Source organism: Pristis pectinata, chromosome 7 (assembly GCF_009764475.1).
Source record: "Pristis pectinata isolate sPriPec2 chromosome 7, sPriPec2.1.pri, whole genome shotgun sequence".
NCBI lineage: Eukaryota > Metazoa > Chordata > Chondrichthyes > Rhinopristiformes > Pristidae > Pristis > Pristis pectinata.
The window spans coordinates 2,435,815-2,456,831 of NC_067411.1; the positions used below are offsets into that span (position 1 = coordinate 2,435,815).

Sequence of the window (21,017 nt, forward strand, 5' to 3'; positions counted from 1 at the left end):
TCCATTGTCCTACTATGGTGAATACCTTCACATCTGCCGTGAATCTGCCTGCTCACTGAGCCCTTCTAAATCTCCTCACAATCCCACCCAGTTCCATCACCAGATCATTGATGTGCATTGTGAATAGCTGGGCCCAATCTGTGATGTCTGTGGGACCCACCAAGGACACATGTGCCTGCCAAGGACACATTTATTCCTGTGTTCTGTTTCCTGACTCCCACACTTTTGAAGCACCTGAAATACTGTAACATTCATAGAGATACAGCAATGGGAACAGGCCATTCAGCCCATCGAGTCCCTGCCGACCATCAACACCCACAGTCCCATCATTTCCCCCCAGATTCTACCCCTCTCCCACACACTGGGGGCAAATTAACCCACTGACTCGCACGCCTTTGGGATGCAGGAGGAAACCGGAGGCCCCGGGGGAAGCCCACGCAGTCACAGGGAGAACGTGCAAACTCCACACAGACAGCACCGGAGGTCGGGATCGAACCCCAGTCTCTGGAGCTGTGAGGCAGCAGTGGCAGGCCCTCGCATCGAGGATGACTCAGTCCCATGTCTGTTCAGTGGGATACCTGGTGCTGCCTACATTCGGTAATGAAACAACCTACAAAGATGTCCTTGTAACGGATGATCAATAATAAAATGTGAACAGTTACGTTGGTATATGCCACTTTGCTGTGATTGTGTGGGAGTGTGTGATGGGACGGTGTGGAGGGAGCTTCACCCTGTGTCTGACCCCGGGAGTGTGTGACAGGACAGTGCGGAGGGAGCTTCACTCTGTGTCTGACCCCGGGAGTGTGTGATGGGACGGTGCGGAGGGAGCTTCACCCTGTGTCTGACCCCGGGAGTGTGTGATGGGACGGTGTGGAGGGAGCTTCACCCTGTGTCTGACCCCGGGAGTGTGTGACGGGACGGTGTGGAGGGAGCTTTACCCTGTGTCTGACCCTGGGAGTGTGTGGTGGGGGGGGTGGGGGGGTAGGGGGGTGAAGGGTGACCAGAACCTGAGCAGCAGCCCCTTTAGCTGCCAGGGTGGGGGCTGCAGCCCCTGGGCTGAGTTGTGGAAACTGCGGGGGGGGGCGGGGGGGCGGTGGGAGGAGGTGGTGGGAGGTGGTGGTGGGGGGGGTGGGGGGAGGTGGTGGGGGCGTGTGATGTGAGTCACCGAGGAGTTAACGGCGGGTGGGGGCGGGTCCCAGAGTGTGAGCTCCCGGCTGGTGGGGGGAGGAGAGACAGGGATGGGGGGCCTGCTCTTGCAGCAGGGGTCCCGGAGTGTGAGGTCCCCGGGGGGGAAGAGGGGAAGAGGGGAAGAGGGGGAGGGGGGGGGAAGGGGGGGGGAAGAGGGGAAGAGGGGGAGGGGGGGGAAGAGGGGAAGAGGGGGAGGGGGGGGAAGAGGGGAAGAGGGGGAGGGGGGGGGAAGGGGGGGGAGGGGGGGAGGGGAGGGGGGGAGGGGAGGGGGGGAGGGGGGGAGGGGAGGGGGGGAGGGGAGGGGGGGAGGGGAAGGAGGGGAGGAGGGGAGGGGGGGGAGGGGGAGGGGGGAGGGGGGGGGAGGGGGAGGGGGGAGGGGGGGGAGGGGGAGGGGGGAGGGGGGGGAGGGGGAGGGGGAGGGGGAGAGGGGAGGGCGGAGGGCGGAGGGGGGGGGAGAGGGGAGGGCGGAGAGGGGAGGGGGAGAGGGGAGGGGAGGCGGAGGGGGGAGAGGGAGGCAGCAGACACCCTCATCCATCAGTCTGCCGGCTGCACCGGGCGAGCGAATCAGAGGTGGACCGGGGGAGGGACCGACCCGCCCCGCCCGCCGGACACCGGCTCCTGCGCAGCCCCGTCCTGTGCATCAGCAGGAGTCACCTGGAAGCGCAGCACCCTGTCCTGTGCACCGGCTCTGCGCAGCCCGGGAACGCAGCACCGTCCTGTATCTCAGCGGGAGTCATCTGGAAACGCAGCACCGTCCTGTGCACATCAGCAGTCACCTTGAAACGCAGCACCAAGCTGTGTATTGGCAGGAGTCACCTTGAAACGGAGCACTGACTTGTGTACCGGCAGGAGTCACCTGGAAATGCAGCACTGACCTGTGTATTGGCAGGAGTCACCTTGAAACGCAGCACCGTCCTGTGTGCAGACAAGACTCTCCTGTGTACGGCCAAGAGTTGCAGAGAAACGCAGCACCATCCTTTGCACAGCAGGAGTCACCTTGCAACGCGGTACTGACCTGTACAAAACAGGAATCACCTTCAAATGCACCACTGACCAGTTTGCGGCCAAGGGTCCCCAGAAACGCAGCACTGTCCTGCGTACAGACAGGGGTCACTGAGAAACGTGGCACTGTCCTGCGTATAGACAGGAGTCACTGAGAAACGCAGCACCGTCCTGTTTACGCTGGGAGGAGAGGGCGATGGCAGAAGTCAGCAGTGAGTCGCTGGGCGTGCGTTGGGCAGACTGGATGTCGAGGTTACCGGAGAGCATCCACGCCGTCCCGCTGACTGCGCTAGCCATCCCTGGTGAGTGGATCTGTCCTGTCCCTTACCCTGTGATGGCTCGTGTATTGCACCGTCCCCAAGCACTGACCCCCCCGCCCCCCAGACACTGCCCCCAGACACCGACCCCCTGGCACACTGCCCCCCCAGTCTGACCCCATCAGACACTGCCCCCCCAGACACTGACCCCCACAGACACTAAGCCCTCCCAAACACTGCCCCCCCAGTCTGACCCCCCACAGACACCGACCACCCCCCGCAGATACCGACCCCCACAGACACTGTCCTCCCAAACACTGCCCCCCCCAAGAGTCCGAACCCCTCCAGACACCGACCCCCCCGCAGACACCAACTCCTCTAAACGACAACCAACCACTGACCTTCAAACACTAACCCTCCCAAACACCGACCCTAAACAGCAACCCACTCACACACTGACTCCCAAACACTGACCCCTTCAGCAGCAACCCCGCCCCCAACACCAACCCTTTCAACACCAACACCCCCCCAAACACCGACCTGTCTGGGCTAGTGTCTGCCTCTGTGTGTGTGCGTGTGAGGTGTGTTGTGTGAGGTGGATTGGGGTGCATTCCTGCCACGTCCTACGGAGCTATGTTCGGTTTACAACACAAAATGCTTTGTGTTGTAAAACTTTGTACCTGGAGAGGCCGTGTGGTGCACTGCGGGGGTTTGTGTGGTCAGATCTGCTCATCATTGGAGTGACTGATGGATGTCCCGTGAGTCAGTGCGTCACAGAGAAAGGTGGTAAATCAAGGGGTCCCTGTTCTCCGTGGGGTTTGTGAGGTGGTCTGATGGGAATCCGAGGTGCTGAGGGTGATCCCCCCGTGTAGGAGACCTGGAACCGGGGGGTGGATGGGTTCACAATTAGGGGTCCGCTGTTTCAGACAGAGATGGGAAAGAACTTCCCCTCTCCGAGGGTCGGCAGTATTTGGACTTCACTCCTTCAGGGAGGCAGAGGCACTGAACGTGTTCCAGCTGGAGATCAGCACGGGCAGTGGGCAGGAAATGGAGCCATAGAACAACACAGCACAATACAGGCCCTTCAGCCCACCATGTTGTGCTGACCTTCAAACCACACCTAAGACTACCCAACCCCTTCCTCCCACATATCCCTCTATTTTAAATTCCTCCATATGCTTATCTAACAATCTCTTGAACTTAACCAACGTATCACCACCCCAGGCAGCACATTCCATGCACCAACCACTCTCTGGGTGAAAAACCTCCCTCTGACGTCTCCCTTGAACTTCCCACCCATTACCTTAAAGCCATGTCCTCTTGTATTGAGCATTGGTGCCCTGGGAAAGAGGCGCTGGCTGTCCACTCTATCTATTCCTCTTAATATTTTGTACACCTCTATCATGTCTCCCCTCATCGTCCTTCTCTCCAATGAGAACAGCCCTCGCTCCCTTAGTCCCTCCTCATAATGCATACTGTCCAATCCAGGCAGCATCCTGGTAAATCTCCTCTGCACCCTTTCCAACACCTCCCCATCCTTCCTATAATGAGGTGACCAGAACTGGACACAGTACTCCAAGTGTGGTCTAACCAGAGTCTTGTAAAGCTGCATCGTTACTTCGCGGCTCTTAAACTCGATCCCACGACTTATGAAAGCTAACATCCCATTAACTTTCTTAACTACCATATCTACCTGTGTGGCAACTTTCAGTGATCTGTGGATATGAACCCCCAGATCCCTCTGCTTCTCTGCACTGCCCAGAATCCTGCCATTTACCTTGTACTCCGCCTTGGAGTTTGTCCTTCCAAAGTGTACCACCTCACACTTCTCCCGATTGAACTCCATCTGCCACTTGTCAGCCCAGCTCTGCATCCTATCAATATCCCTCTGCAAGCTTCGACAGCCCTCCGCACTATCCACAACACCACCGATCTTTGTGTCGTCTGCAAACTTGCTAACCCAGCCTTCCACCCCCTTATCTAAGTCATTAATAAATATCACAAAAAGTAGAGGTCCCAGAACCAATCCCAACACCACTAGTCACAGCCCTCCAATCCTAATGCACTCCCTCCACTACAACCCTCTGCTTTCTACAGGCAAACCAATTCTGAATCCACACGGCCAAGCCTCCCTGGATCCCTTGGCCTCTGACCTTCTGAAGAAGCCTACCATGTGGAACCTTGTCAAACGCCTTACTAAAATCCATGTAGACCACATCCACTGCACTACCCTCATCAATCTTCCTGGTCACCTCCTCAAAGAACCCTATCAGGCTAGTGAGGCAAGATCTTCCCTTCTTGCCTCACAAGGTCTTGATCTTCCTCAAGGTCAGTCACCCAGCACAGAAATGGGCTCTATGGCCCATCATGTCTGTACCAACCGTCAGGTGCCCGTCTACACGGTCCCGTTTCCCAGCATTGGGTCAGCAGCTGACTGTCAGGCGTGAACTTGAACAGAGGAGCTGGTTTGAGGGGCTGAACGTCCTCCTGGTTCTGTGTGCACACGGAATCCTTGGCTCTTCCCTGCACAACAGGCTCATGTATGTGTGTGAGACCAAGTGAGTGTGTGTTGAGTGTAAGTGGGTGTGTGGCCAAATATATGTGTGAGAGTGAGTGTGTCTGTGGGTCCCCCCTGAGTAAATGTGTGTGCGCATCTGAGTTTGTGTGTTTGCCCAGGGGTGGACACGTATGTGTGCCTGTGCGTGTGTGCACGCGCATGCAGAAGAGGTGTATTGGTGTTCAGGGAGCACCGTGTCCATGTGTACACGTCTGGTAGTGCTTGGTCTCCACAGGGCAGGAACGGCCCCCCGAACAGCTCTCTGACCTCACTTTGACCTTTGAGGGTGACCTGTGACCCCGTAGGTTGACCCCTTCGCCGTGACTCTGTTGGCGTGAGTTCTGTCCTATTTCCTGGCCCCGGGCTGGAGGGATGTAGGGCTCACCCCTTGCTCTGTGCCCTCACCGCCCCACCAGGTGGGATGGGAAGTTGGAGGAGCCTCCCAGAGTGCTTCAGCGCAGAACGGATTTACAGAGGGGGCTGTGGAAGGTCCAGCCCAGAGCCCAGGGGACTGGGGGGTGAGAGGTGGCTCCTCAGACAGTGCATGGAGGTGAGACGCCTCCTCCAACCACTGCAGTCCTTCCGGGGAAGGGTCTCCCCGGCTCTGTTGGGAAGAGGGGTCTGGGGGTTAGACCCTGTGACAGTGAAGGAACAGTGATGGATTTCCCAGTCAGGCTGGTGTGGGACCTGGAAGGGAAGCTGTGGGCGGTGGTGTTCCCCTGCGCCCACTGCCCTTGTCCTTCTGGGTGGGAGAGGTGGTGGGTCGGGAGGTGCTGGCGGAGTAGCCTGGGTGAGTATCTGCAGTGCGTTGTGTAGACGGTGCACACTGCAGCCCCTATATACCCCTGGTGGAGGGGAGGGTGTGTTCAGGGGGTGGATGGGGTGCTGATCGAGCGAGCTGCTTTGTCCTGATTGGTGTCGAGCTTCTTTTAAAGGAAGTGTCTGCAGAGTTAGTTGATTCAATGGTTTAGAATTTTCAGAACTCACTAAACTCCAGGAGCGTACCAGAAGATTGGAAAACAGCCAATCTGGTTCCCTTGCTCAAAGGTGGGAGGAGGACGAGAAGGCAGGGATACAGGGCAGTCAGGTTAACATCTTTGTTAGCAAGATACTTGAATCAATAGCCAAAGAGGAAATAATTAATCAAGGAGGAAAGCTGAATATAATCAAACGCAGTCAACGTGGTTTCATGAAAGGGAAATCGTGTTTGACAAATCTGATCAAACTCTTTGAGGATGTAACCGGGTGAGTTGATGGAGGGGGACCTGTCGATGTAGTCTCAGTGACGAGGAGAGGCTGGGTCTGTTCTCCCTGGAGCGGACGAGGTGTACGTCGAGTATTTGTAGAGTTCTAAAAGGCATGTGGCAATATGGAATCCAAATTGGTCTATTTTGTGTGTGTGCCATCCAGACAGATCATTCCATACGTAAGTACATCGAGGTAGGAAAAAGGAAAACAGAATGCAGAGTGTGGTGTTACAGTTACAGACAGAGTGCAGTGCAGGTAGACAAATAGGGAGCAAGGGCCACGATGAGGTAGATTGGGAGATCAAGAGTTCATCTTTAGTGCGTGAGAGGTCCATTCAGGAGTTTGATGACAGCGGGGTAGAGGCTGTCCTTAAGCCTGGTGGTTGTATCTTCGGCCTGGCTGATGCATAAATTGAGACCCCAAGGTATTAGAGAGAGTCAGAATTGTACAGCAGGGAAACAGGCCATTCGGCCCAGCACATCCATGCTGACCAGTGGGCACCCTCTGTATTCGTCCTATCTGCTCGCACTCGGTCCACAGCCTGGGCGAATCAAATGCTTAAACACTGTCAGTGACTCTGCTTCCACCATTCTCTCGAGCAGTGTGTTCCAGGTACTCACCACTCTTTGGGTGAGGAAGGTCCCCCTCAGCTCCCCTCTAAATCTCCTCCCCCTCACCCTGAATCTGTGTCCTCTAATTTTATTCACCTCTCATATGGGGAAAGGTTCCTACAGTCTACCCTATCTATACCGCTCATAATTTTATAAAGCTCAGTCATATCTCCTCTTGACCTGCTCTGCTCCAGGGAGGACAGACCAGTCTCACCTCATTACTGAACTGCTCCATCCTAGGCAACATCCTGGTGAATCTCCTCTGCCCCCTCTCCAGCGCTATCACACCCTTCTTATAGCATGGTGACCACAACCCCACACAGTACTCTAGCCGAGGTCTGACCATGGTTTTATAAAGTTGGAGCATAACCTCCCTACGTCTGTATTCAATGCCTCGACAAATGGCCAGTATATGCCTTCCTAACCACGTGACCTATCTGTGTTGCTGCCTTCAGGGATCAATGGGCTTGTACTCTAGAGTCTCTCTATTCCTCAATACTGCCTAAGATCCTACCATTCATGGCGTATGTCCTAGCCTCATTAGTGCTCTCAAAATACACATATAGAACATTGAACAGGGCAGCACAGGAACAGGCCCTTCGGCCCACCATGTTGTGCTGAACTAATTAAACGTAATTAATTGCCTAACTAAACTAATCCGTTCTGCCTACACAATGTCCACGTCCCTCCACTCTCTGCACATTCATGTGCCTATCTAACAGCCTCTTGAATGCCTCTATCATATCTGCCTCCACCCCCACCCCTGGCAGCACATTCCAGGCACCCACCGCGCTCTGTGTAAAGACAAAAACTTGCTCCACACGTCTCCTTTGAACTTACCCCTCTCATTTTAAGTGCATGCCCTCTAGTATTGGACATTTCCACTCTGGGAGAAACATACCAGCTGTCTGCTCTATCTATGCCTCTCATAATTTTATAAACCTCTATCAAGTCTCCCCTCAGCCTCCGCTGCTCCAGAGAGAACAACCCAAGTTTGTCCAACCTCTCCTTATAGCACATGCCCTCTGATCCAAGCAGCATCCTGGTGAACCTCTTCTGCACCCTCTCTAAAGCCTCCACATCCTTCCTGTAATGGGGCGACCAGGATTGAATGCAGTGCTCCAGATGTAGCCTAACTAGAGTTGTATAAAGCAGAATCTGAGGGGTAAGTTCTTCACACAGAGGGTGGTAGCTCACTTCCCCAGTTGATCTAGATCCTGTTGTAACCTTAGACAACCTTATTCACTGTGCACGACACCACCAATTTGGGTGCCATCTGCAAACCTACTGACCATGTGAACAACAGTCATCCAAAGCATTAATATAGATGACAAAGAATAGTGGACGTGGCACTGATCCCTGCGGCACACCACTGATCCCTGCGGCACACCACTAGTCCCAGGTCTCCAGTCTGAATAACAACCCTCCGCTACCACCCTCTGTCTCCTTCCACAAGCCAATTTTGTCTCCAGTTGGCTCACTCACCCTGGATCCCATGTGGTCTAACCTTCCATGCCAGCCTACCGTATGGGACCTTGTCAATCCTCTTGGTCAGCTCGTTAAAACACCCACTCAGATTCATGAGCCATGGTTTCCCATTCACAAAGCCCTGCTGACTATCCCCAATCAATCACGAAAAACAAACTGCTGGAGGAGCTCAGGCAGCGTCTGCGGAGGGAAATGAACAGTCGATGTTTTGGGTCGAGACCCTTCATCTGATGATACAAAGATAGGCGGAGGGGCAGGTAGTGCTGAGGAAGCAGGGAGTCTGCAGGAGGACTTGGGCAGGTTGGGAGAATGGGCAAAGAAGTGGCAGATGGAACACAGCGCGGGGAAGTGTACGGTCGTGCACTTTGGTAGAAGGAATAAAGGAGTAGATTATTTTCTAAACGGGGAGTAAATTCAGAAATCGGAGATGCAAAGGGACGTGGGAGTCCCAGTGCAGGATTCCCTGAAGGTTAACTTCAGGTTGAGTTGGTAGTTAGGAAGGCAAATGCAATGTTAGCATTCATTTGGAGAGGACTGGAATATAAAAGCAAGGATGTAATGCTGAGCCTTTATAAGGCATTGGTCAGACCACATTTGGTATTGAGAGCAGTTTTGGTCCCCGTATCTAAGGAAGGATGTGCTGGCATTGGAGAGGGTCCAGAGGTGGTTTACAAGAATGATCCCAGGAGTGAAAGGGTTAATGTATGAGGAGTGTTTGATGTCTCTGGGCCTGTACTCACTGGAGTTTGGAAGGATGAGGGGGGATCTCATTGAAACCTACTGAATATTGAAAGGCCTGGATAGAGTGGGTGTGGAGAGGATGTTTCCAGTAGTGGGAGAGTCTAGGACCAGAGGGCACAGCTTCAGGATAGAAGGACGTCCCTTTAGAACAGAGATGAGGAGGAATTTCTTTAGCCAGAAGGTGGCGAATCTGTGGAATTCATTGCCACAGACGGCTGTGGAGGCCAAGTCATTGGGTATAGTTAAAGTGGAGGTTGATAGGTTCTTGATTAGTGAGGGTGTCAAAGGTTACAGGGAGAAGGTAGGAGAATGGGGTTGAGAGGGGAAAATAAATCAGCCAGGATGGAATGGCGGAGCAGACTCGATGGGCTGAATGGCCTAATTCTGCTCCTATGTCTTATCATCTTACTGGCTTATCAACCTGTGCCTTTCTAAATGTGGTATATCCTGTCCCTCGGAATCCCCTCCAGTAACTTTCCCACCACTGATGTCAGGCTCACCGGCCTGTGGTTCCCTGGCTTGTCCTTGCTGCCCTTCCCAAATAAAAACCCAACATCACCCACCCTCCAGTCCTCCGGTACCTCACTGGTGGCCGGAGATTCTGTAACTTCTTCCCACAGTGTCCTGGGATACACTTGGTCAGGCCCCAGGAACTTATCTACCTTAATATTTCTTAAGGTTGCCAGCACCTCCTACATTGTAATGTGGGTATCGCTGTTCATCTCCCTCCGTGACCTTCTCCACAGACCAGAAATATTCATCTAACACTTCTCCCACCTCCTGTGGCTCCACACACAGACCGCCACACTGATCCTTAAGGGGGCCTATTCTCTCCCTAGTTACCCCCTTTGCTTGTCGAATCTTTTAGGATTCTCTTTTACCTTATCTGCTGGCGTTACCTCATGTCATTCCTTGGCCCTTTTCGCCCTCCTGATTTCCCTCTGAAGTATACTCCGATCTCACTTCTACTCCTCAGGCGACTTGCTTGACCCCAGCTGCCTGTACCTGTCCCAGCCTCAACTTCCCTCATCAGCCTACCCCTGCCAGCCTTGCCCCTCACACTAACAGGAACATGCTGGCCCTGAACTCACTTCTAAAATCCTCCCAACTATTTGTTAACAGCCTTCTCCAATCGACCTTTGCAAATTCCTGTCCAATGCCTTTAAAATTAGCCCAGCCACAATGTAGTCGTTAATGAGTGGACCAGCCCTACGTTCTTCTATGACTACTTTAAAACTAAAAGGCACCCATGCAGCTTGGGTATTCGGGGGGGGGGGGTGTGATTGGTGGTGTCTTCCTCTGTGTCCTCCTTCTGCCTGGACAGTTCCCTTGCCAGCCCCCATAACCCCCCAGAGGGAAGGGGTACCGGTACCATCCTGGACTGCCGAGGTGGGACCAGCAGCCCCGAGGCATTGGGATGCACCCTACCTCCCTGCCGAGACAGCACTGCGCCTTGGCGGGGGTGCAGGAGGTGCGGCAGGCCTCCCCTGGAACTGGGCGCGGGTCTGACCCTCAGCGATTCCCTCCGGTTCCAGCTGCAGGAGCAGCTGGCGGTGGGAGAGGATGTGATGGGGGCTGCTCTCGCATAGCAAGATTGGGGTGATCTCTCACCCTCCCCTCTCCTCCTTCTCCCCTTCCCCCTCCCCTCTCCCCCCTCCCCCACCCCAACCATCCTCCCCCTTCCCCACTCCCCCCTCCCCCCCACCCCTGGCTCAGGTGACAGGGACACTGCCCCCTCGGTCTGCGGGATGAAGACAACCATCCCGTGCGCCGGAGGTGGTGCCGATGGCTGAGGGGGTGATAGCCTCGGCTGTGCACTTCCCACGGTCCCGGGGGTTACACCGGGAAGACTGGAACTCTAAACTTTGTCTTCAGTAGCTGGAAAGGTGACGGGGGCCATGGGGGTCTGTGTCTGCCACAGCTGTGTATCTGCAGCAGGTCCCCACCACTGGCAACGGTGGAGTGTCCACGGGGTCCAAAGGCACACCCACCCTACGGGATGTTATAGAGGCAGACAGAAACAGGCCCTTCGGCCCAACTGGTCCATGCCAACCAAGATTCCCATCTAAGCCAGTCCCATTTGCCCAGATTTGGCCCATATCCCTCTAAAGCTTTCCGATCCATGAACCTGTCCGAGTGTTGTTAATGTTCCCACCTCAACCACTTCCTCTGGCAGCTTGTTCCATATACTGACCACCCTCTGGGTGAAAAAGTTAAGATATATTTGTTAGTCACATGTACATCGAAACACAGTGAAATGCATCTTTTGCAGAGTGTTCTGGGGGCAGCCCACAAGTGTCGCCACTCTTCCGGCGCCAACATAGCATGCCCACAACTTCCTAACCCGTACGTCTTTGGAATGTGGGAGGAAATCAGAGCACCCAGAGGAAACCCACACAGACACAGGGAGAACGTACAAACTCCTTACAGACAGTGGCCGGAATTGAACCTGGGTCGCTGGCGCTGTAGTAGCATTAAGCTAACTGCTACACTACCCTGGTAAAAAAGTTGCCCCTCAAGTTCCCATTAACTCTCTTCCCCCACCCCTCACCCTAACCCTCTGCCCTCTAGTTCTTGATTCCCCAACCCTGGGGAAAAGACTGCGTGTGTTCACCCTATCTACAGTATGCCCCTCATGATTTTATACACCTCTATAAGATCACCTCTCAGTCTCCTACGCTCCAAGGAATAAAGTCCCAACCTGTCCAAACTCTCTGTGTCCCTCCTGGTAGACTTATCCAGAGTATTAAGATACATCGGATCTATGGTGAATTGGTGGTTTGGATTCAGAACTGGCTTGCCTATAGAAGACAGAGGGTAGTGGTCAAGGGGACTTATTCTAGCTGGAGGTCTATGACTAGTGGTGTTCCTCAGGGATCTGTACTGGGACCTCTGCTGTGTGTGCTGTACATAAATGACCTGGATGAAAATGTAGATGGGTGGGTTAGTAAATTTGCAGATGATACAAAGATCGGTGGAGCTGTGGACAGTGTAGAACGTTGCTGAAGGATATGGCGGGATAGAGATCAGTTGCAGATATGGGCAGAGAAATGGCAGATGGAGTTTAATCTGGGCAAGTGTGAGGTTTTGCACTTTGTGAGGTCAAATGTAAAGTGACAGTACAGAGTTAATGGCAGGATCCTGAACAGTGTTGATGTATAGAGGGATCTTGGGATCCACGTCAGTAGCTCTCTGAAAGTGGCTGTAAAAGTCGGTAGGGTGGTAAAGAGAGTGTACGGCCTGCTTGCCCTTTATTAATTGAGGCACTCTCAAGAGTCAGGAAGTTACGTTGCAGCTTTATAAAACTCTGGTTGGGCCACATCTGGAGTATCGCATTCAGTTCTGGTCGCCCCGTTACAAGAAGGGTGTGGAGGCTTTGGAGAGGGTGCAGAACAGGTTCACCAGGACGCTGCCTGGATTAGGGGGCATGTGCTATCAGGAAGTTTAGGAAACTATGAAATTAGGAAGAAGTTTATAAAATTATGGGAGGCATAGAAAGAGTAGACAGCCGGTATCTTTGGCCCAAGGTCGAAATGTCTAACACTCTAGTGCATTTAAGTTTAAAGGAGGTGTGCGGGATGTTTTTTTTTTACATAGAGCGCGGTTGGCGCCTGGAATGCGCTGCCAGGGGTGGTGGTAGGGGCAGATATGATAAGAGGCACTTAAAGGGCTCTTAGATGGGCATGTGGATGTGCAGAGAGTGGAGGGATGTGGACACTGTGTAGGCAGAAGGGATTGGTTTCATGAGGCATCATTGGGTAATTAGTTGGGCACAACATGGTGGGCTGAAGGGCCTGTTCCTGTGCTGTACTATGTTCTGCCTCGATGTACTGATGCATGGAATGATCTGTCAAAAGCTTTTCACTGTATCTTGTCACATGGGATATTAATAAACCAGTCACCAATCTTGCGGATGGGATGGTCCCTTTAATTAAAGGCACGGGTGCCCTCACTTCTGATTGCAGGGTCACACGACTCCTTCAGCTTCTACATCGATGAGTCGTCCCCGGTGGGGCCCGAGCAGACGGACACGGTGCAGAGCTTCGTCTCGGTGTTTGGTGTGGTGGCTAAGCGCCTGATGAGGAAGTGGCTGTCGACCCAGAGCCTCAGCTTCCGGAAGCAGCTGCAGGCGGGGATTCGCTACTTCGACCTGCACATCTCCACCAAGCCCAGGGACCCGGAGCACCAGCTCTACTTCGCTCACGGTTTCTACAGCACCACGGTGAGGGAGGGGCTGGAGGAGATCAAGGCCTTCCTGGTAGAACAGCCCAAGGAGGCCATCTTCCTGGACTTTAACCACTTCTACGGCATGCAGAAGCGTCACCACGAGGAGCTGGTGGCAATGCTGAGGGAGTGTTTTGGCGAGAGGCTCTGCCCCGTCATCTTCGCCCAGGAGGTCAGCCTGCAGTACCTCTGGGACAAGGGCTATCAGATCCTGGTCTTCTACCACAACCCCGTGGCCCTGGACGTCACCTTCCTGTGGCCAGGGCAGATGATGCCAGCACCCTGCCCCAACACCACCGACCCCGAGAAACTCATCCAGTTCAGCCAGGCCTCCATCGCCGAGCGCCGCAGCAAGGGCACCTTCCACGTGTCGCAGCTGGTGCTCACGCCCAGGGCCAGCACCGTGGTGAAGGGCGTGACCAGCGGCCTGAGGGAGACTATCGCCGAGCGGTGAGACCACCGGTTCACTCACAGCCCCCAGTGGTGCCGAGAGGGAGGGAGGTGGGGTCAGGAAGCAGAGGGAGTGGGGTCAGGGAGCAGAGGGAGTGGGGTACATCCTATCCCTAAGAATCTTCTCCAATAATTTCCTGAGCACTGAGGTAAGGCTCATCGGTCTATAACTTCCTGGTTTGTCTTGGCCCCCTAAAACAGAGGAACAACATTGGCTGTTTGCCAGTCCTCTGTGGCTAAAGAGGATATAAAGATCTCTATCAAGGCCCAAGCAATCTCCTCTCTTACCTCTCTCAATAACCTGGGATAGATCCCATCAGGCCCTGGGGATTTATCCACCTTAATGCTCTTCAAGAGACCCAACACCACCTTCTTGAACACGCCCTAGAAAATCAGCATACCTCTCCCTGACCTCAATATTCTCCATGTCCTTCTCCTTGATGAATACGAATGCAAAATACTCATTTAATACCTCGCCCACTTCTTCTGGCTGCAGGCATAACTTCTCTTCTTTGTCCTTGAGTTGTTCTACACTCTCTCTAGTTACCCTCTTGTTTTTAATACATGTATAAGTGCCTTGGGGTTCTCTTTAATCCTACTTTCCAAGGACATTTCATGGCCCCTTTTAGCCCTCTTGATTCTCTGTTTACATTCTCTTCTGCATCCTTTTTATACTCCTCAAAGGCCCTGTCTGATTTTGGCTTCCTAAGCCTCCACTTCCTTTTTCTCTTTGACTAAATTTGCAACATCTCTCAGTCATCCAAGGTTCTTGAACCTTGCCATCTTTGTCCTTCTTTCTCACAGGAACACGTTGGTCCTGAATTCTGACTAGCTGCCTTTAAACGACTCCCACAGGTCAGATGTGGACTTACCCAGTAACAGCGGCTCCTAGTCTTCTCTCCCCAGCTCCTGCCTAATACTGTCGTACTTAGCCTTTCCCCACTTTAGCACTTTCCCCAGCCTTATCCTTTTCTATTACTGTCTGAAAAGTTATGATCATTATTCCCAAAGTGCTCTCCCACTGAAACTCTAGTCACCTGTCCAGGCTCATTTCCCAATGCAAGGTCCAGAATGGCCCCTTCTGTGGTTGGACTATCTACCTACTGTGTCAAGAAACCCTTCTGGATGCACCTAACAATTTCTGCCCATCTAAGCCTCTGGCACTAAGGGAGTCCCAGTCAATATTGGGGAAATTAAAGTCACCTACTATAACTATCTTTTTGCCTTTACATCTTTCTTTAGTCTGCCTACATATCGGTTCCTCCATCTCCCGGTATCTACTGGGAGGCCTGTGGTATAACCCCATCAGAGTGATCGCTCCTTTCTTATTCCTGAGTCCCACCCACACTGCCTCAGTGGGTGAGCCCTCCAGTACGTCCTCTCTCAGTCCAGTAGTGACATTCCCTGTGATCAGTAATGCAGCTCCCCACCTCTCTTACCTCCCTCGCCGTCATGTCTGAAAGATCAATACCCTGAAATGTTAGGCTGCCATTCCTGCCCTTCTCTAAACTGTCTCTGTAATGGCCACAACGCTGTAGTTCCATGCACTGTTCTTGGCTCTAAGTTCATCTGCCTTACCCATAATACTCCTTGCATCGAAACAAACACTTCAGCCCAGCAGTCCCACCGTGTTCAGTTACCTGGCCCTGCCTGTCCTTCCTTTCAGACTGACTTGACCTACCCTCGACCTTCCCCTAATGCCTACACTCACTGACCTACTGCTCTGGTCCCTGCCACTCTAGTTTAAACCCTCCTGGATAGCAACAGTAAACCTCCCAGCGAGGATATTGGTTCCCTCCAGTTCAGCTGCAGCCCATCCTTTCTGTACAGGACCCACCGGGCCTGGAGACCCCAATGATCCATGTAGCCGTCCCTCCCTCCTGAACAGTTCCTCAGCCACACGTTCAACTGCTCCCACCTTCCTATTTCCTGCTTCTCCAGCGCGTGGCGTGGGGAGTAATCCTGAGATTAACAACCGAGGAGTCCCGTGTTCTAACTTCCCCCTAACTCCCTGAATTCTCTTTGTGAGACCTCATCTCCCCTCCTGTCGATGCCATTGGTACTGTCAGATCCGGTTACTTTCGAATCCGCAGGTTCTTTCAGGAGTCCAGGGACAGAGGCAAGAGAGAGATTAACAAAAAACGACATCTTTTATACCTGAGATAAGAGGCGCTCCTCAGCTAACAATAGTCCAATCTGGAAACCTATCAGATACCTGTGGCCAAACCAACCAATGAAAAAACACGTATTCACCTGATGGACGAACCAATAAGCTAGGAAGCGACCATTCCCTGTGCAGCCACTTGAGGTGTATTAAACACTATACATGTTAAAAAAACTAATTAAAACAGTCGAATCCAACAGTACCAATACGAGCCACGAGCACATGCCCTCCCCTTTCAGAGACATCCCTGACCCTGGCACCCGGGAGGCCACACACCCTCCTGGAGTCTCGCTCGGGGCCACAGAAACCGCTATCGCTTGCCCAGACTGTGCCCCACCCTGCTGTACAGCAGAGCCAGTCGTGGTGCCACTGGTCTGACTGAGAGACTGTCCCCCACCCAGGGTGGGACCTAAGTGACCAACCGGTACTACAGCGTGGGGGTTATGACCAGCACTCAGCCCCTGTGGGTGAGCACTCGGAGTGGTCCCGTCCAGCGCCCGAGCCGTGTGGTGACCTTCACCTCCTGCCCTTGCCCGTTTCCTCATGGGGCTCGGGTGGACTCCCAGAGGGTCCTAAGACAGGAGAGGGTGACATTTCCTTGACGCCCACCCACAGCCCCAGCATTTAGGGAACTATTTCCCCTGTAACATTTGTTCACAGCATGTTCTCCAGAGAGAGGATTCTTCACCCAGGGCTGTAGAGGTTGTATCACTGGCGGTGTTGGAGTTGGATAAATGTTTGAAAGATTGGGAAACCGAGAGTTATAGAACACAGAACGGTACAGCACGGGAACAGGCCCTTCGGCCCACAGTGTCTGTGCTGAACACCATGCTGAATTAAAGTAATCCCTTCTGCCTCTACATAATCCCTATCCCTCCATCCCTGCATATTCATGTATCTACCTAACAGCCTTGTAAATATCGTATCTGCCTCCACCACCTCCCCTGGCAGCCCGTTCCAGGCACCCACCACAAAAAAAACCTGCCCTGCACATCTCCTTTAAACTCCCCCCCACTCCCCCCCAACTTAAATGCTTTCTGGTATTAGACGTTTCGACCCTGGGAGAGAAAGATACCAGCTGTCTACTCTATCTACACCTCTCATTATTTTATAAACCTCTATCAGGTCTCCCCTCAGCCTCCGACACTCCAGAGAAAACAACCCCAGTTTGTCCAACCTCTCCTTATAGCACATGCCCTCTAATCCAGGCAGCATCCTGGTGAACCTCTTCTGCACCAAAGTTTTACACAGCTGCAACATGACTTCCTGACTCTTACACTCAACGCCCCGACCAATGAAGGCAAGTGTGCCGTCCGCCTTCTCTACCACCCTATCTACTTGTGTGGCCACTTTCAGGGAGCGCCTCAAGATCCCTCTGTACATTACTGCTGTTAAGAGTCCTGCCATTAACTATTATGGGGAATGGGCACAGAGTCAGGGCCAGCACAGAATGTCAGGGCAGATGAAGGGCCGAGTGGCCTTGTGTTTCCTTGCGTTTTTGGGGTTCCCATCTCTTGTATCCCAGCAGTGTTTGTGTCCCCGTTACAGGTGTAACCTTCCTTCCCTGCTTCAGCTCCCACTGTCCCTTCCCACTGCTCATTCCTGTGGACCCCAGTCTGGGAAACCCTCCACTGGGAAACTCTCTCCCTCCAGCCTGATGTACCTCCCACACCTCGGGTCTCCACACACTGGCCCCTCCTTCCCCTGGACCTACTCCCCGGTGCCTTCAGCTGCCCGTGTGTACATTCACCCATTTCTTCTCCCAACCTCTCTGCCTCTCTCCTCCTTAACCACACCCCCCCCTCCCCCCAACCAACAACCAAAGGTTGGTCCCAACTGCGCCTTGGGTCTAATTCTGAGCTGAGTCGAGTTTATTGTCATGTGCACAGGTGCGGTGGGGCACAGGTGAGGTACAGGTGCAGTGGGGTACAGGTGATGTGAAGTGGGGCACAGGTGCGGTGAGATACAGGTGCAGTGGGGCACAGGTGCAGTGGGGCACAGGTTTGGTGGGGTACAGGTGAGGCACAGGCGTAGTGAGGCACAGGTGTGATGGGGTACAGGTGCAGTGAGGTACAGGTGCAGTGAGATATAAGTGCGGTGGGGTACAGGTGAGGCACAGGTGCGATGGGGTACAGGTGCAGTGAGGTACAGGTGCAGTGGGGTACAGGTGAGGCACAGGTGCGATGGGGTACAGGTGCAGTGAGATACAAGTGCGGTGGGGCACAGGTGCGGTGGGGTACAGGTGCAGTGAGATACAAGTGCGGTGGGGCACAGGTGCGATGGGGTACAGGTGCAGTGAGATACAAGTGCGGTGGGGCACAGGTGCGGTGGGGTACAGGTGCAGTGAGATACAAGTGCGGTAGGGCACAGGTGCGATGGGGTACAGGTGCAGTGAGATACAAGTGCGGTGGGGCACAGGTGCAGTGGGGTACAGGTGCAGTGAGATACAAGTGCGGTGGGGCACAGGTGCGATGGGGTACAGGTGCAGTGAGATACAAGTGCGGTAGGGCACAGGTGCGATGGGGTACAGGTGCAGTGAGATACAAGTGCGGTGGGGCACAGGTGCGGTGGGGTACAGGTGCAGTGAGATACAAGTGCGGTGGGGCACAGGTGCGATGGGGTACAGGTGCAGTGAGATACAAGTGCGGTGGGGCACAGGTGCGATGGGGTACAGGTGCAGTGAGATACAAGTGCGGTGGGGCACAGGTGTGGTGGGGTACAGGTACAATGAAAAACTTGCTGGCAGCAGCATCACAGGTACAACACAGAATGTGAATCTACATCAGGTGACATGTCCTGGGGGTTCCGGTGTTACTGACTCCCCCCTTTGAGGTGTGGATGGGGTTTGGGGTGTTACCCCCAGTGAGGTGTGGGCAGGGTTTTATCCTCAGTGAAGTGTGGGGAGGGTTTGGGGTTTTATCCCCAGTGATGTGTGGGCAGGGTTTGGGGTGTAACCCCCCAGTGAGATGTGGGTGGGGTTTGAGCCCCAGCGAGGTGTGGGTGGGGTTTGGGGTGTTACCGCAGTGAGGTGTGAGTGTGGTTTGGGGTGTTACACCAGCGAGGTGTGGGTGGGGTTTGGGGTGTTAACGACCCCCAGTGGGGTGTGGATGGAGTTTGGGGTGTTACCCCCAGAGCTGTGGGGGGGGGGGTTTGGGGTGTTACCCCCAGTGAGGTGTGGGCAGGGTTTGGGGTGTCACCCCCAGAGGTGTGGGGGGGGTGGTTTGGGGTGTTACCCCCAGCGAGGTGTGGATGGGGTTTGGGGTTTGAGCCCCAGAGCTGTTGGGGGGTTTGGGGTGTTACCCCAGTGAGGTGTGGGTGGGGTTTGGGGTGTTACCCCAGTGAGGTGTGGGTGGGGTTTGGGGTGTACGGATCTCCCCCGTGTGTTGATGCTGCCCTGTCTCCCCCTCCTCCTCACAGAGCCCTCCCAGTGATCATTCGGTGGATCCGATCCCAGAAACCGGGGGAGAATGGAGTCAACATCGTGACAGCAGACTTTGTGGAACTGGGAGAATTCATCGGGACGGTGATTGGACTTAATTACCCTGCGGAGACTGGAGGGGGGAGCACCAGCTGAGCAGTAGGCCAACTCCCCACCCTCCCGTCGCTCCCAGGCTAGACCCCTGTTGTCGTAACCAGTTTCCGGATCCTTCTGTGGTGTGTCCGTCCCTTGTGATGTCGAAGCCATTCAGTGTCCGGGATGCCGTGGTCTGGGAGTCGGGGCAGACGTCTGGGGCAGCGCAAGGTTCACCCAGTGCCCGGGTGGTCTGAGCTCAACACCTCCTCCAGCCTCCCCCTCCCACCCCCCACCTCCTCCCTCACCTCCAGTGGGGAAGTTCAGTCCCCTACATGGCATGACCCCCATTCACCCTTCAACCCTGGTGAACCCTGACAAACTGGAGTGCTTGGTCTTCCAAGGTCTGGCCCCTCCTGCGAACCCCTTCCGGACCCCTTGATCATCCCTCCTGAGGTGTCCAACCTGATCTCAGATCTCCTAGACCCTACCCCGGGACCTCGCCTCCCCTCGAGCAGCTTGGTCACCAGCTCCCAGGGCACCAACCATGCCGACTGTTGGCTGTTCTCACTGCCTGGGCCCTCGGACTGTGCGCGGATGGTGTCGGACACGGCCGCTGTGGTGATGAGGCCACCAGGGGTGGACAACAGACCCTGCTGTCATTCCGTCAGGTACCGGCGGTTCTGGAAGGTCTCGGTGCCCTCACCCAATGCACGTCGACCTCAGATGGGCACAGGGACCTTGGTTTCATCACCTGTCAGCAAGGGGCCACGGGCAGTGAGGATTAGCCCCTGGTTACTGGTCCCCACCAAGGAGATAGTCTCCGTCCACAGACCCTCAGCAGTCTAACACTGGAGATCGCAGAGATTTGATCAGCTCCCAACCTCGCCCACTCCGGTGACGTGGATCTGTCCTGATTTCTGTCACGTTCCAGAGCTCTGGAAGTGTGTGAGACGCAGAGTGAAGCTCCCTCCACGCCGTCCCATCACACACTCCCAGGGTCAGACACAGGGTGAAGCTCCCTCCACACCGTCCCATCACACACTCCCGGGGTCAGACACAGGGTGAAGCTCCTCCACACCGTCCCATCACACACTCCCGGGGTCAGACACAGGGTGAAGCTCCCTCCACACCGTCCCGTCACACACTCCCAGGTCAGTGTAGGTGAGGATGGGTGGTGCTGACTGGTGAGTGTGTGAGCTGCTCGTGTGCCCCCTCTGGTGGTCAGGCTGAGGTTGGCAGGGACAGGGCAAGCCCAGAATGTGGTTTGTGCCCCGGGTCGGGTGAACTGACCCTCCCAGATCTCCCTGAGTCCGTGTTCATGGTGACCACCTTCTGTTCTGTGTTGTGTTTGTTCAAGCCACTGGTGAATGTTTCCTGTGATTGCTGGCAGCTTGTGTTACAACAGTGGCTGTGTGTTGTGCAGTGCCATCTGTCAATGGACCGTGTCCCACCGAGGAACAGTCGTTGTCCCAATAAAACCCTGTCAATCTGTGCAACGTCACTGAGGTGTTCCGTGTGAAGGCAGCAATGGAACCGTGTAGTGAATTCACTCGGCTTGCTCAGGGGAGTGGTT

General features: G+C 54.4%; 1 protein-coding gene across 1 annotated transcript; it reads left to right on the plus strand.

The window, feature by feature from the left end:
* Window positions 1–1,790: 1,790 nt before the first annotated feature.
* On the plus strand, window positions 1,791–20,976 carry plcxd3 (phosphatidylinositol-specific phospholipase C, X domain containing 3). Its single transcript, XM_052020492.1, has 3 exons — window positions 1,791–2,492; window positions 13,058–13,766; window positions 19,348–20,976. The coding sequence occupies exons 1-3, from the start codon at window positions 2,387–2,389 to the stop codon at window positions 19,502–19,504; spliced, it is 972 nt and encodes a 323-aa protein (XP_051876452.1). The 5' UTR covers window positions 1,791–2,386; the 3' UTR covers window positions 19,505–20,976.
* Window positions 20,977–21,017: the final 41 nt, after the last annotated feature.

What these genes read in the sequence shown, in the direction of transcription:
- plcxd3 (XM_052020492.1), top strand. Translation starts at nt 2,387, where the DNA reads ATGGCAGAAGTCAGCAGTGAGTCGCTGGGCGTGCGTTGGGCAGACTGG. An exon ending in GACTGCGCTAGCCATCCCTG is followed by an intron (nt 2,493 to 13,057) that starts GTGAGTGGATCT and finishes TTCTGATTGCAG; the next exon opens with GGTCACACGACTCCTTCAGC. An exon ending in AGGGAGACTATCGCCGAGCG is followed by an intron (nt 13,767 to 19,347) that starts GTGAGACCACCG and finishes TCCTCCTCACAG; the next exon opens with AGCCCTCCCAGTGATCATTC.